The sequence below is a fragment of the Mirounga angustirostris genome, unplaced genomic scaffold (genome assembly GCF_029215605.1).
Source record: "Mirounga angustirostris isolate CCGP_5_RB_7025 unplaced genomic scaffold, mMirAng1.0.hap1 SCAF_9, whole genome shotgun sequence".
NCBI classification, from domain to species: domain Eukaryota; kingdom Metazoa; phylum Chordata; class Mammalia; order Carnivora; family Phocidae; genus Mirounga; species Mirounga angustirostris.
In genome coordinates, this window is record NW_026991717.1 from 19,881,160 (window position 1) to 19,895,362 (window position 14,203).

At 47.4% G+C, this 14,203-nt stretch overlaps 1 protein-coding gene across 1 annotated transcript; it reads right to left on the minus strand.

Moving 5' to 3' along the window:
- Positions 1–218: 218 nt before the first annotated feature.
- SELENOS (selenoprotein S) lies at positions 219–10,048 on the minus strand. The gene is made up of 5 exons (XM_045899527.3): positions 9,894–10,048; positions 9,060–9,194; positions 6,749–6,855; positions 3,187–3,355; positions 219–807 (listed from the first exon to the last, which is right to left on the minus strand). Exons 1-5 carry the CDS (start codon positions 9,967–9,969, stop codon positions 728–730), a joined length of 567 nt encoding a protein of 188 aa, XP_045755483.1. The 5' UTR covers positions 9,970–10,048; the 3' UTR covers positions 219–727.
- Between the last annotated feature and the right edge of the window lie 4,155 nt (positions 10,049–14,203).

Sequence of the window (14,203 nt, forward strand, 5' to 3'; positions counted from 1 at the left end):
CGAAAGATGTTTGTTTATCCTATTAATTTAGCAACTCAGCTCCAAGCACCCGGTTCTGTGGACAAAACCCAAGGGATCTGACAACTCTGGGACTCACTGTAGCTGTCACTCACCTTGCTCGCCACAGGTGAGAAACAGTGAGTAGGGAAAAGAAGTAGCAATAGGAGGAATTCAAGGTCATAAAGAAGTTTCCTTGAGTTTAATAAAGATGCTAAAAATGGTTTTTGCATTTTTTTAATGTTTACAGTTTCTTTTTCACAAAGTTCTGTACATAAAAATAAATATACAGAAACAACCCCATCAACTGTCTGCATCAGTAATCCTCGCTGGTGGGCTCACCATTTACAAGGAAGACATCATTCAACGCAACCTGTCACAGAGACTGTCCTACCAGCAAGGACTTCTAACGTGAAGAACCGTCACTGGGTCTGTTTTATCAAGATTGTTAATCACCTGGAGGGCTTTATCTACCAACTAGCAATTACCCCTGCAATCAATGACTGCAGTCACTGGCTTTAGTGAGGTGTGACCGGCTGTCACTACCACCACTGGTGATGTCTACACCCTACTCGGGCTTCAACTGGTAACGATGCAGCGCACTGAAGAGCAGACACAAACCCCGCTCCCCTTGGCTAGTCACTGTGAAAAGTGTGCGTGATGCAATTGAACTGAGGGTTACCGATTCCTCTTGCTAACGTCGAAAGCGACGCTAACAAGACTCTTAGCCTCATCCACCAGATGACGGGCCTCTGCGTCCAGGCCTCCAAGAGCAGGCTCCACCTCCTTCACCAGACAATGGGTTGTAACCTGGGATGAGAGAAAGGAAGCAAACCAGTACTGGGAACATTCTGTAGAAAACATAAAATCGTGAGCCTGACATGCGAAGCACTATGAAGATACGGATTCTATTCTCACAGACCTTTTCATAAAACCTGTCGCTACCATGTGAAAACAATACTTGATTCTGTGATTGCACCTTGAATTACTTTCTGGTGGGAATAAAAGAAGCCATCTAGCTTCTTGGTCTCGACGACTCAGAAACGTAAAAACTCCCCAAAACACACAAGAAATTTGCCCCAAAAAACCTCGCAAGATGGCTGGTTTTAAGCATATGAAGGCTTCTGCTACAGTGCTTAATAAATAAAATGCATACATTCAAATAAGGACTGTGCAAGCTACAGAAAGTAAATTAAAAAAAAAATCAAAACAGAATGGAACTTGCCCCTTCTGTCAGTCAGACCTGGGTCATGTATGTGCCCTTGCACTCACTCCTAACCTCACCCACTCGTTAGCTTCCCAAAGTTAATGGACATTTGGTGACCAGGTTGAGTGGTCTTTAGGCTTTAGGCTTTAGGCCAGCGAGACCTTAACTGAGGTGGTTTTGCTGTGGGATCTCTGGGTAATAACTCCCCGTGCCTCAGTTCCTTTATTTGTAAAACCGAGCTAGTCAGAGAGTATCTGCTCAGGATCGCTGGCAACACTGAAAGAGACAATGCACAGAAGCAAGTCATGCATTACATTTTCTACAATGGGGGCGCCCGGGCTCAGTCGTTAAGCGTCTGCCTTCGGTTGGGGTCATGGTCCCAGGGTCCTGGGATTGAGCCCCACATCAGGCTCCCTGCTCCTCAGGAAGCCTGCTTCTCCCTCTCCCACTCGCCCTGCTTGTGTTCCCTCTCTTGCTGTCTCTCTCTCTGTCAAATAAATAAAATCTTAAAAACAAAACAAAAACAACATTTTCTACAATGTCCACTCCTCTCCTAAGTATCACTGCTTTGCTCTAAAAAATATCCTTCCAGCAAATTTTTTTAAAAAGATTTATTTACTTTAGAGAAAGAGAGAGAGCACATGTGTATGGGGGTGGGGGGGTGGGGCAGAGGGAGAGGACTAGAGAATCTCAAAGCAGACTACCCACTGAGTAAGGAGGCGGATGCAGGGCTCGATCCCACGACTCTGAGATCATGACCTGAGCAGAAACCAAGGGTCGGATGCCTAACCAACCGCGCCACCCAGGTACCCAGAGGGGATGGGGCTCAGCCTTTAAGGGCGGCCCAGCCTGTGTCCGTGCTGCCTTAGAACCCACATTCGGGCCTCCCCATGGTCCTCCCGGACGCCAGCAGCTTTCCACACCTATGCTTCCGCAGCACCCGCACAGAAGGCCTCTCCTCCAATGGAGAATAAAAGTATTCAGCCGAGAACTGGCTCCTCCACAAAGTGTTCTGGGACCTCTGCCCCCTCCTCCCTCAGGATTCACGTGAAACTGCTAGCAGATCACAGACATGACTTATTTTCATTTGTGTGTGAGTCATATCTTCCCAAAAGGATGTGAAAGACCTCAAGAATGGGATGGAGGGCGCCTGGGTGGCTCAGCTGGTTGAGCGTCTGCCTTCGGCTCAGATCATGATCCCGGGGTCCTGGGATGGAGCCCCACGTCGGGCTCCCCCTGCTCTACAGGGAGCCTCCTTCTCCCTCTGCCTGCCACTCCCCCTGCTTGTGTGCCCCCCCGTCAAATAAATAAATAAAATCTTTAAAAAAAAAAAAAAAAAGAATGGGATGGAGACAGACAGCGACCATATCACCTAGCGTGCAGAGGGGTGGGGGTTGCACACAGAAAAAAGCGCTGAATGAACATCTGTCCATGTCTCCTTGAGAAAGTTATTTGCAAGAAACAAGGTGGCCCTGGCTAAGAGGACAAAAACCACTGTGTTCTAGCCCTGTGACGCTCATCTGAAAGATGGGCAAGCTATCCCTCACCCTGCTTACCGCTTCCTTTCCAGGGCCATGTGGGACTAGGGTGAGCTGCTTAAATCTGAGGGTCATCATGCCAGTTACGCACCGGGGCAATGACTGACCTCCCTTTTCAATTTCTTATTCAGTGTTTATTATTATTATTTTTTTTTTACACTGATGGGACACTGAGGCCAAGGAGGTTACAGGCCTCCTGGAAGCAGGACCTACACCCACATCCATGCCCTGGGACACTGGGCAACAAGGGCATTGGGCTCACCAGGTTGGCGACTGCCAGCCATCAAGGGGTGTTTTGCATGTGTTCCTTTTATTTATCTTCATAATCCCAAACTTAGGAATTAGCTTCAATTTATATATAATAAAAGGAAGAAACAGAATCTTATCTTTAAAAGGTAAACCTACCCTGTAACTGCTCGGAATACTTTAGTGTCTGGTACTCACCACCTCCCCGCAGAGGCTTCCTGTCCGATTTTCGTTTTGGCAGGACCGATGAAGTAGAAGGCCCAGGACTGTCTTCTTCGGGAGGCTTTCTTGCAGTTCCTTTGTAACTTTTCCCTTCTTGCATGCTGTCCCACATTTCAATCTTCTGTCTCCTTTTTTGTTCTTCAAGCTGAAAAGAATTGCACGTGTTACAGAATGAATTCATAAGCTACCATTTTTCTCAAAGAAAATGCTAATTCTGATGATTTTTTCATTTAAAAGTCCTTTAAACCTACGTTTTCTTTAGTTAGTAACACTGCTGTCATCTAGTGCAATGAGTTTAACTCACAGAAACATTTTTTTTTTTTTTAGGATTTTATTTATTGGGGCGCCTGCGTGGCTCAGTCAGTTGAGCATCTGCCTTTGGCTCAGGTCATGATCTCGGGGTCCTGGGATTGAGCCCCGCATCAGGCTCCCTGCTCAGCGGGGAGTCAGCTTCTCCCTCTCCTCCCCACTCATGCTCTCTCTTGCAATCTCTGTCTCTCTCTCTCTCAAATAAATCAATCTTAAAAAAAAAAGAAAAGGATTTTATTTATTGGGGGGGGTTAGTATGAGCAGGGAGAGGGAGAGGCAGACCCCACTAAGCAGGGAGCCAGACTTGGGGCTCAATCCCAGGACCCTGGGATCATGACCTGAGCCGAAGGCAGAGGCTGAAGGCAGACGCTTTACCGTCTGAGCCACCCAGGTGCCCGTGTTTTTGTGAACTATTAAAGAAAGCAAAAAGTGTCACGGAAAAAAGAGTACCAATTCAGTTCTTTGGCAACTTGCCCACAGTAGGGCATTTCTGTAACACGGAAGAACTCTGACTTGGGATGGGTAAGCGTGGCTGGCAGGCCTGCTCTGTTGCCGCGTGGCCGAGCTACCCGAGCAAAGCCGCTTAATCCCTCTGCTCTGCAGACTGTGAGGATCCAACAAGGGCAGATGTGAAAGTGTTTTGAAAGTCAAGTACTACCGGAAACATAAAGGAAAATTAATCTCAGCAGAAAACTGCACAACAATGAGCACCCAAGAAAGCTTGTAAGCACACGGTGAGCAGGCTCCCAAGGCAGGAGGGAGACCCAGTGCACTGGACCTTTGCCTCTGCTTCCTATTCCTCGAAGGGCAACCTGTCTGCCAGCAACCAGGTGCCGTATCTCACATGAGCACAAACCTCCGTGCAGTACGTTTCTCATTCCCCATGGAAGGCAGACCCGAACTGCTGTTCGCTCTGGTGCCAGTTAACTGCGATGTCACTGGGATATGAGGAGATGCCTTAGTCAGCACATTTCCAGAAAATTTGTCCACGGGTTTCAGGGTCTGCCGCTGCTAACCCCCAATACCTGGCACCTCGTGCTTCCACTGTCTGCAAGGACAAGAGGCCCAGGACTTGAAGGCTAGTCTATACTCCTAGCTGACATGCAGAACCCCAGGACATGGAACATGGCAGACAAATCCTGGGACTGCAAACGGGAGAGCTGATTCAGCTGTGGGTTGGGCGGCCTCCATCAGTTGGTTATTATTGCTCTGCTTCTAAGTATAGGAGACAGAACCCCATGTCCTGTAACAATCTTAAAACCGAAAACAGGCTTTTGTCCCTTTCCCAATTTTGGGGGGCTCACACTACAATTTTAAAAAGTGATCTTTTTTTTTTTTTTAAGATTTTATTTATTTATTTGACGGAGAGATAGAGAGAGAGCACAAGTAGGCAGAGTGGCAGGCAGAGGGAGAGGGAGAAGCAGGCTCCCCACTGAGCAGGGAGCCAGACGTGGGGCTTGATCCCAGGACCCCAGGATCATGACCTGAGCTGAAGGCAGCCGCTTAACCGACTGAGCCACCCAGGCGCCCCAAAAGTGATCTTTTAAAAAGATTATTTTCAGCTACATCAGCAAACTGCATAAATGAGCAAGCTATTTTACTAACACACACAAAAAACTCAGACCCTGAAGTCATCAATTCTGACATGGAGAAGGAACCCAACTTATTCTATGGCTCTCGGAACAAAGCAGTAATAATTAAATGGTTGGAGATCAGCAAAGAAAAAAACTAAAATAGAACGGCTCAAAAATGGCATCTGTGTATACTATGTTGCCATTTCAATGAAAAAAAAATTTTTTTAAAGATTTTATTTATTTATTTGACAGAGAGAGACACAGCGAGAGAGGGAACACAAGCAGGGGGAGTGAGAGAGGGAGAAGCAGGCTTCCCGAAGAGCAGGGAGCCCAATGTGGGGCTCGATCCCAGGACCCCGGGATCAGGACCTGAGCTGCAGGCAGACGCTTAACCGACTGAGCCACCCAGCCGCCCCCAATGAAAAATTTCTATGTGTGTTTATATACAGATAAATATTTCTAGAAAAATACCTAAAAATCTAAGATGGAATGCTTGGGCAGCAGGAGGTGGAGGAACAAGGAGATCAGAGACTTAATTTTCATGGTACAGATTTTTATAATAATTTTTTTTTTTACTTCGTAGGATTTAAAAAATTAAGTAAGTAACAGCAATGTGGCATTCTAGGTTAGTGATTGCGTTTAGACTGAAAAAATGCAACTGAACAGTGAAGAAGGCTGCTGAGACAGGGTGACCAAGGAGGATGAATGTGTAGAGTAGGTGTGGTCTTATTCTGTCCTTTCCTCCTGGGCTCCGACCAAGCTGGGGAGACCAACCACGTACTGGATGACCATGCAGAAATCACAACAGCCTCCAGTGATGGCAGAAAGGCACAGGACCTTGGAAACACCAGAGACACAGGCAAAACCAACAGGAAGACCAATTTCTCTGCTGCCTTAAGAGCATGCAGAGGCTTTCTTCTGAGAGGATGAAGAAGGGCCCAGAAACATCTGGATTGAAACTTAAGAGAGCAGAGACTACAACTTGGTTGTTTCAGTTATACAGACTGGGTCAAATCTGGTGGGTGGTCTTGCTCCGTGAAGAGCAGCATAACCCACCAGATGCTCAGGTCATTTCCAACAGCTGTCCTTGGTTCTTCCCCCCACCCCTCCTACCGCTCCCCAACCAAACCATGTGCCCTTAAAAAATCTTTCAAAATCTCCTGCTCCCCGTCTCACCCTTGGGTTGAGCCCACTGCTGCCCTCCCCCTGGCTCTCCTTCAATCCACTGAAGAACAGCCCCACCAAGTTAGATCATGAGATACATGGCTTGAAACAAACAATGGAGCAAGAAGCTGAACGTGTACTCTGTGTGCCCAGGGGCATGGCAAACGGCACACACAGTTTTGGGTGAGAATACACTGCGAAGAAACCACTGAAAAGCAAAAAGGTAAATAAAAGAACACCTTTTTAAAGGAGTATTTTCCCCATAAACAGTTAAGATATTGCACAAGGAAAGCGTGCGGACTGATACTGAGCTAAGTGGAATCGATTCTGCCATCATTATTTGTTCCAGTACCTGCCCTAATGGGTGGGGGTGGGAGGACATGCAGGCAAGCGTGCTTATACACACACACACACACACACACACACATTCTTTTACCCACAAAGCAGCAATATATTTAAGACTATGTATTCAAACTAAAACCAGCTCATACCTGTCTTAGTTTTTCCTTATGCTTTTCAACTTGTGCATTTAATTCTTCTTGCATTTTCAAACGAGCAGCTGCTAAAGCCTCCTGTTGTTTAACAACAACATCGGGTTCTAAAATGTCCGGAAAAATTTGGGAGAAAAAAAGAAACTCTTGAGGGTCCATATTATGAGAAGGATACAGAAGTACGGATGTCAGGCAATGCAAAAACGTGTACTTTACGTGAAAATTCTCCTGTTGTGCATAAATACTACTGCTTATGGGGGCAGAAGACTGTCCTACCGCCGTAGTTCTCAGCCCTAGTTAAAGATCCAGGGCACCAGAAATCCCTATTAGAAACATGCATTTTTGGGCTCCCTCAGCAATTCCAATTCAGAGAGTCTGGCATAGCCCCGTGACAGACATGTAAGTGGTCTGAGGGGCACCCTGAGACTCCATTCCACAACCTGGACATCTAACATCCAGTCTCCAGGCTGACCAGAATTCGAGAAGACAACAAGGGAAGATAAAGTTTTCTGACTATTAGCCACCACGTATTTAGCCCAGATCCATACCACAGAGGTAAAGATCCTTAGGCATTTTGCCCTTGTTTCTACAGAAAAGGAAAATCCTTCCAGTTAGCATTAATGCATACTAGCTCCCCAGCTTTATCTACGTTTTATCTGCTTTGTAAAAACAAAGCAGAATTATATAAATATATTGTCACGTTCTCTATCTGCTCATCTATTCCGACCACCATGTTAAGAACCACCACAGGGCAACTACAGTGGTGTGGCTAATTTTTAAAGAAGAAAACAAAGTAGAACTACATGTTCACATCAGCACTCTCCAAAAGTATAAGCAAGCATCACTACCTACACGGTGGTGGAAAAGGAGCACGTAACTGAATCCACATAAACTGGGCCAAAGTATTGTTGTGCAGGTAGCAACGGGTGTGTGTCTGTGTGTGTGTAGCGGGAGAAATGACTGGAACTCTATCTTTAGAAACAAAACAAAATTACAGTTCCACTTCACAGAAATGTAAATTTTGGTAACGTGTGTTAACTATCGGGTCATTCTTAGAATAAAATCAAGGGTCGATTTTTTTAACCAAATGTTCCTAACAAAATTGTAGAACAGCACAAGATAACACTTTTGACTGCACATTTACTTTTCACAGTGCTTCACGAAAACAATTAAGCCTCTTTAAAAATGTCCAGTCTAGCATCATCTTACAAGCCTACTCTTCAGTTGCAAGGGCGGGTCTCCCCCTGCGAGCACTTCACTCGTAGAGATGGCTTCCCCAGGTGACTAACACTACCACCCTCTTGAAATCCTGCATCTTACGCAAATGTACAACTGTAATTTGTGGTTTGTTGTCATGGGTACAGCCAACAATCAAAAAGAATGACAGAATGGCAGGACCACAGTTTTGTGGGAGAGAGGAGATGTATGTTTGAGTGAAGGACATTTCTTAAGTCTTTCCACTAGTTACTCCTTTTGTGTTACGACATTTGCTTTTCTCCCCAAACTCAGTAAGTGTGCTGAGTCAGAAGAATTATTTGTATTTATTTATTTTATTTATTTTTTTTACGATTTTATTTATTTATTTGAGAGAGAGAATGAGATAGAGCATTAAAGGGGGGAAGGTCAGAGGGAGAAGCAGACTCCCCGCTGAGCAGGGAGCCCGATGTGGGACTCGATCCCGGGACTCCAGGATCATCACCTGAGCCGAAGGCAGTCACCCAACCAACTGAGCCACCCAGGCGCCCCCAAGAATGATTTGTATTTAATTGAGCCGCCATTCTCAAAACGCTTGACATTTCTTTTAGATAATCCTCAGAAACTAGTTTCTACCTAACGAAAAGGCTACTGTTTCAGAGGGACTATGTTTTCCAAACAGCCAAGAGTAATTTGAAATCAGATCTGATGAGGAAGTTGTGAAACTCAAAATGTGGTGGATATAAAGAACCAAGGCTGAGTTTCTTGTCACTCGCAATGGTTCTAGAGATTCAACAGGCAGACCCACAAGCATGGAGAAGCGGTCAAGTTTTCCTTTCAATCCATCCTACAAATGAAAAACCATCTCACAAGATATGCAGTGAGTGCTCTACACACCATCGAGCAGGTTTTCCATCTCATTAAAATCTCTGAAATTAAAAAAAAAAAAAAAAAGCTGTTGCACATTCCCCAAAATCAATTCCAGAAGCATAAAATGGCTTTCCTTTCATACAGATCAGAATCATGAACTTCCTACTCTTCCTAACAGACTAACTTTTAAATACTACAAGAAATAGGCGTAAAGCCACTGTCTTCTCTTCTGTTACCAGGCACTAACCCACGGCAGCCGCAGCTCGGTCCAGCTGCCTCTGTCGCAAGGCCCTCAGCCGGGTGGAAAGCTTCTGAAACACCACGTAGAGAAGGATGCAGCTGAAGACGATGTACCAGCCGTAGGTGGCTAGCAGGGAGCCCACTGAAAAGGAGAAAACAGTTCTCAGGAAACTGAGTCGTACCACTACTAGACTTGTCCATCAAATTCAACGAAGGCAAAGGAAGCGTAGCTCCTGCCCTCAAAACCCTCCGGGTCAGCCGCGGAAATGGCCTTCTAAGTAGGCAGTTAAAATAGAAGCGAGCACAATTCGGGGGTCACCGAGAAGGGACTTCTCAACCATCCGGGGAGTTGAGGGGCAAGTCCGGAGGATGGAGGGCGCCGCAAAGCGGGTTTTGATGGGTGAAGGGAAGTTTATCCAACTCAGGAGGGCAGAGGCCTTTCAGACCTCAGGAACTGATAGAAAGGGGTGGCCGGGGGGGCCGACACAGCGCCGGGTATGGAGCGGGAGGGTGACGCGAGGCCTGGAGGAAAATGCCCAGGGCCGAGTGGCCTCAGTCTCCGCAGCCCAGAGGGGCTCGCTTCGCATAAAGTAAAGGATTCACGCAGAAAAGGGCCCGACGGCGCCGCCCGGAGAAGGGCGGCTCCGGGAGGGCCTCCGCGCGCGTTCCAGGCCCTCCTCCCGGGCCTGCGTGCGGCGCCGCCCGGCTGCCGGCCAGGCCTCCCCAGGCCTCCCCAGGCCTCCCCAGGCCCGGCCGGGCGCGCAGCAGAGGACAACGCACCGAACATGGCGGCGCCCGGGGGAGCTGGCGGTACGAGCCCGTGGCCCGCGGCCCGACTCACCCGTGACGTGCAGGTAGCGCAACCCCTCTGTCTCCAGGGCCGGCCGCGCGGACAGCAGCTGCCCGTCCCGCTCCATGGCCGCCGCCAAGCCGCGCGGCCAGGCCGAGTCAGCTGGAGTCTTCGCCTTCCGGCCCGCCCCTCCGTACACGTGGCGCGCGCCCGAGACCAGCGACCCGGGGTCCCGGCCAATCGTGATGCGACCCGGCCCTGAGGCTCGGCCAATCACGGCGAGGGCGTGGCCAGCCGGGCGGGGCCGGGAGAGCAGGACCGGGCGGTGGCAGACGGCCCGGGGCCTGCAGCGCGCTGGCTAGGCGGGCGGCGTCGCTGCTGGCGGGGTTGAATCCGTGTGACGGATCTCCGGGCCGACTCCGTCCGGCCTGTTTACTTTTGTACTGATTGCGCACCGAGGTCACGGGGGGTTAGGGGCCGCCTGGAAACAGGATTTGCGCCCACATCCTTGCCCCGGGCCCACTGGGCAACAGAACTCGGCCGGCAGATGAGGGTTGCCGCCAGGGTCCGCCCCCAAGGCGTGCAGATGAAACCCTGGCAGCCTCCTCCTCCAGCTGCCCCGGTTGCATTTCAGGCTAAGAAGTCCCGCCGACCCTCACGGTTCTCCTCCCCTCCTGAGCCAAAACCTCTTGGGAAAGAATTAAAGCGGGGGCGCCAACACGTATCGACTCCTACTGGGTGTCACAGGCAGTATTAGTTGTTTATGATAGTTTCCTGGCTGTTTGCTCGCCTGCAAAGCCCTCCTCCACCGCCTCCACTCCTCTCCCATCACTCCGCTCCCGAGCCTACTTTCACCCCCCTACTAGAAATTTGAGCTTGAGTGTTTTTAGAGGAGGCTTTGACGTGAACACACCTAGCTGTGTCTCTAAAGGAGAGCTGAGAATCAGGAATACGGTCGTGAAAAGACAGCTAACGGGATGACGTCAGAGCTTTTCTTCACCTTGAAAATGGGCTCTAGAAATGGGGAAATGGAGGACTCTGGATTTTGTCAATTAAAGCTGTGAAGACAGCCATTGATGAGTTTAGGAGGGAGAAGTTTTAGTCCCTCCTTGTTGTTTTCCTCTCACTTGTAAAAGGTGATGAACCATCACTCTTTGTTTTGAAGTGGTTTCTCCCTCGATCTGGCATCTTGCAGGAACTCGATGTGCTAAAACTGAACTATTTCTTGGGATTATGACTGCAATAGTTGATTTGGGATCAGCTTTAAATACACCTTGTGTATAAGTACTGATAACCTAGTCAAGAGATGGGGGTTGCCCCACTTGTTTGGTTATGCTCTGGACATTAGGTACACTATACTGTAGGAGAGTCACTGTTCACGGAAGCAGTGGGTGAGGACCTCTTTTCCCTTCAGAGCGTTAATATCCTGAAAAGGGATATGGCACAAGTTTCGATTAATGCTTGGGAAGTTCATTTTCTTATAGTAACTTAGTGGTTAAGATTGCTGGTGGCTTGGGTTGGCTAAGAAGGTTTTTAACAGATAGTTCCCTACCCTGACAAAAGGTGTCGGTTCAAGATGTGAAAGTTTCAAGAATGTTGCAGTGAACATCATTTCAGAGCTCCCAGTGAATCCTCCCAGGATTAGGATATTTGGAGTAGCTATGGAGGAAGATCCCACCTCGCAGAGATCCTACCTTACTGTTGCCAGCTTTCAAACCAAGTCAATGAATTGAGTCAACCTGCATATCATAAAAATGCCAAAATGTTGCATGTGGTAAAATGGGGGAGAAGAGTTTGCCTTATTTGCCTTGTTTACCCACCCTGCCCTGCAGTGTCTGCAGGCAGGAAGATGGAATAAATTTAACATTCAGTTTCTATCATTTAAACAAAAATAGTGAATAATTCCTGTCACTGAGGACTTTGTGATATAAAATAGAAACCAGCACAACAGTAATGAAAATAATGCATATTTTTAAACACCAAGAATAAAGTACCTTTGCATACTATTATAAACTAGTGTCTTGGTTGACATACGTATTCACAGTATGATGAATAGTATATTCACCTAAAATCTAATAGGTTTTGAATTACTAGGATGCAAGGATAAAGGGGTTTTGCTTCAGGTCCTAGCACAATGCTGTTCTTAAATTCCCATTGATAGAAGTTATTCTTCCTAGTCAGGCTTATGCGTTACCTTTGTCCCTTTAATCTGGGTGTGTCATCTCACCTAGCTTATCTAGAACTATAAAGTTATTTCAGCACACACGTTGTTCAATATAACTGCTCAGGGCTTATTTGCGAAAACAGGACAAAGACCTCCCAACCAGTCACAGACCATGGCAGACTAAATGATTGGCCCCAGTTCATCATTCCTCCTAACAACCGTATCCTTGCAATAGCCTCAAGGTGTAAGGACTATTATTTGCCCATCCTTTGGCTTTGGACTTGGCCAGATGGCTTGCTTGGGTTAATGACAAGTAGGCAGATGTAACAGTGAGTCAGTTTTGAAGGTAGGTCTTAAGAAGCCTCTAGCGTTTCCTCCCTGTGCCATTGCCCATTTAACTGACTTGCCCAAGAATGATAATGCAAAGCTGAGCCACCCTAGTTAACGCATAGACCTGCAATGAAAAGCCAAGCCAGCTGTGAGAATAAATGGTGGTTGTCACTTAACAGCCTGAGTTTCGGAGTGGTTTGTTATGCAGCATTATCGTGGCAATAGCTAACTGACAAACTGCCTAACCTCACCTTTTCACAAAAGTATATGGAACAGGACAGGATTAAAGGGTGTTGGCAGCCAAGGGAGATTACAGAGATGGCAATCAAATAGTAGTGTTTCTCAAACTTGGTTGTCCCTTTCAATGACATTTTTTTTTTTTTAAAGATTTTATTTATTTGAGAGAGAGAGAATGAGAGAGAGCACGAGAGGGGGGAGGGTCAGAGGGAGAAGCAGACTCCCCGCCGAGCAGGGAGCCTGATATGGGACTCGATCCAGGGACTCCAGGATCATGACCTGAGCCGAAGGCAGTTGCTTAACCAACTGAGCCACCCAGGCGCCCTCAATGACATTCTTGTAGATTCCTATTGTGGCATTTAAAGATTTTATTTGGGGGGGGGAGGGGCAGAGGGACAAGCAAACTCCCCGCTGAGCAGGGAGCCTGACACGGGACTTGATCCCAGGACCCTGGGATCATGACCTGAGCTTAAAGCAGATGCTTAACCTACTGAGGCACCCAGGCACCCCCTACTGTAGCATTTAAATTATGTTAAATATCTACATATGTAAATATATAGATATAGATATAACTACATACATTTCCTAAATTTATAGTTCTTAGAATCTCAAAACCTACTAATTACAAAGGCTGTTACAGGATTTCCTTCTTCGGTGCCCCGGTTCTTGATCACGCCACTCCAAAGAATGAAGGGGTAGACAAGATCAAGAGTGGTGGGCAACAAAACAAAGTTTATTGAGTGATAAAGTGATAGTACAAAGCTCCCGAAGAGGGAGGGGATCCCAGAGGGTTGCCATCTACTTCTCCAAGTCTAGGGGTTTTTATGGGCTTTGTGGGAGGGCTGTTTTAATCTGATTAACCCTCCCTGTGCCTGTCATTCAATCAGGTTTTGTCATCTGTCACGTGGGAAAGGGTGGAGGGCCCCTTCCAGGGTGGTGTAAAATCCTTCTAAGAGTGCTTTCTTCTTGGGGGGGTGGGGGGGGCACCTTGCCCCAGCCTGCCTTTCTTGCAACTACCCTTCACCAATATTACAAAGCTATTAATATTCAAATCAACATCTTAATGTAGTTCCACAGAAATAAAGTTTGAGTGTTGCCATGACCGTGCCACTCGTACAGGTTTCTACTAGAACATGACAGAAGCTATTATCTCTGACTGAACCTCATGTTCTACAGAACTTGCACACTGAAACCACAGGGCTTCTGGGAAAAACCAGGTTGAGGCAATCCCCATTTTTCAGGTCCTGAGACACACGGGTATTAGCGGAGCTCTGAGCAAAGGAGCTCTCGCACTCATCTTGTCAACTTTTGCAAAAGCCTCAGTTGGGACAAGAGCATAAATACTGGAGCAAGGGCTCCTTTTGTTTTTTCTTAGCAGCCCTCAAACCCTTAACCATGCATCATTAAACTGGTGCCAAAGTGATCCCGTTTAGGCCAGATCCGCTCAGGCAATGGCACCCAAGTCTTGTATTATTGCTAAGGATTGCCCACAGTCGAAGCCAGGACCCGAAGTAAGCTAGAGGGAGGGAACGTGACTGGAGGGAAATGAACGGCAACCACGTGGTTATTACTCAGGGTAATGACCAGAGGCTCATTCAGAGTCCCCTTAATCGGTAGCTCATAAATGATG

What these genes read in the sequence shown, in the direction of transcription:
- SELENOS (XM_045899527.3), bottom strand. Translation starts at nt 9,969, where the DNA reads ATGGAGCGGGACGGGCAGCTGCTGTCCGCGCGGCCGGCCCTGGAGACA. An exon ending in CCGAGCTGCGGCTGCCGTGG is followed by an intron (nt 6,856 to 9,059) that starts GTTAGTGCCTGG and finishes CGGACATTTTAG; the next exon opens with AACCCGATGTTGTTGTTAAA. An exon ending in ATAAGGAAAAACTAAGACAG is followed by an intron (nt 3,356 to 6,748) that starts GTATGAGCTGGT and finishes AATTCTTTTCAG; the next exon opens with CTTGAAGAACAAAAAAGGAG.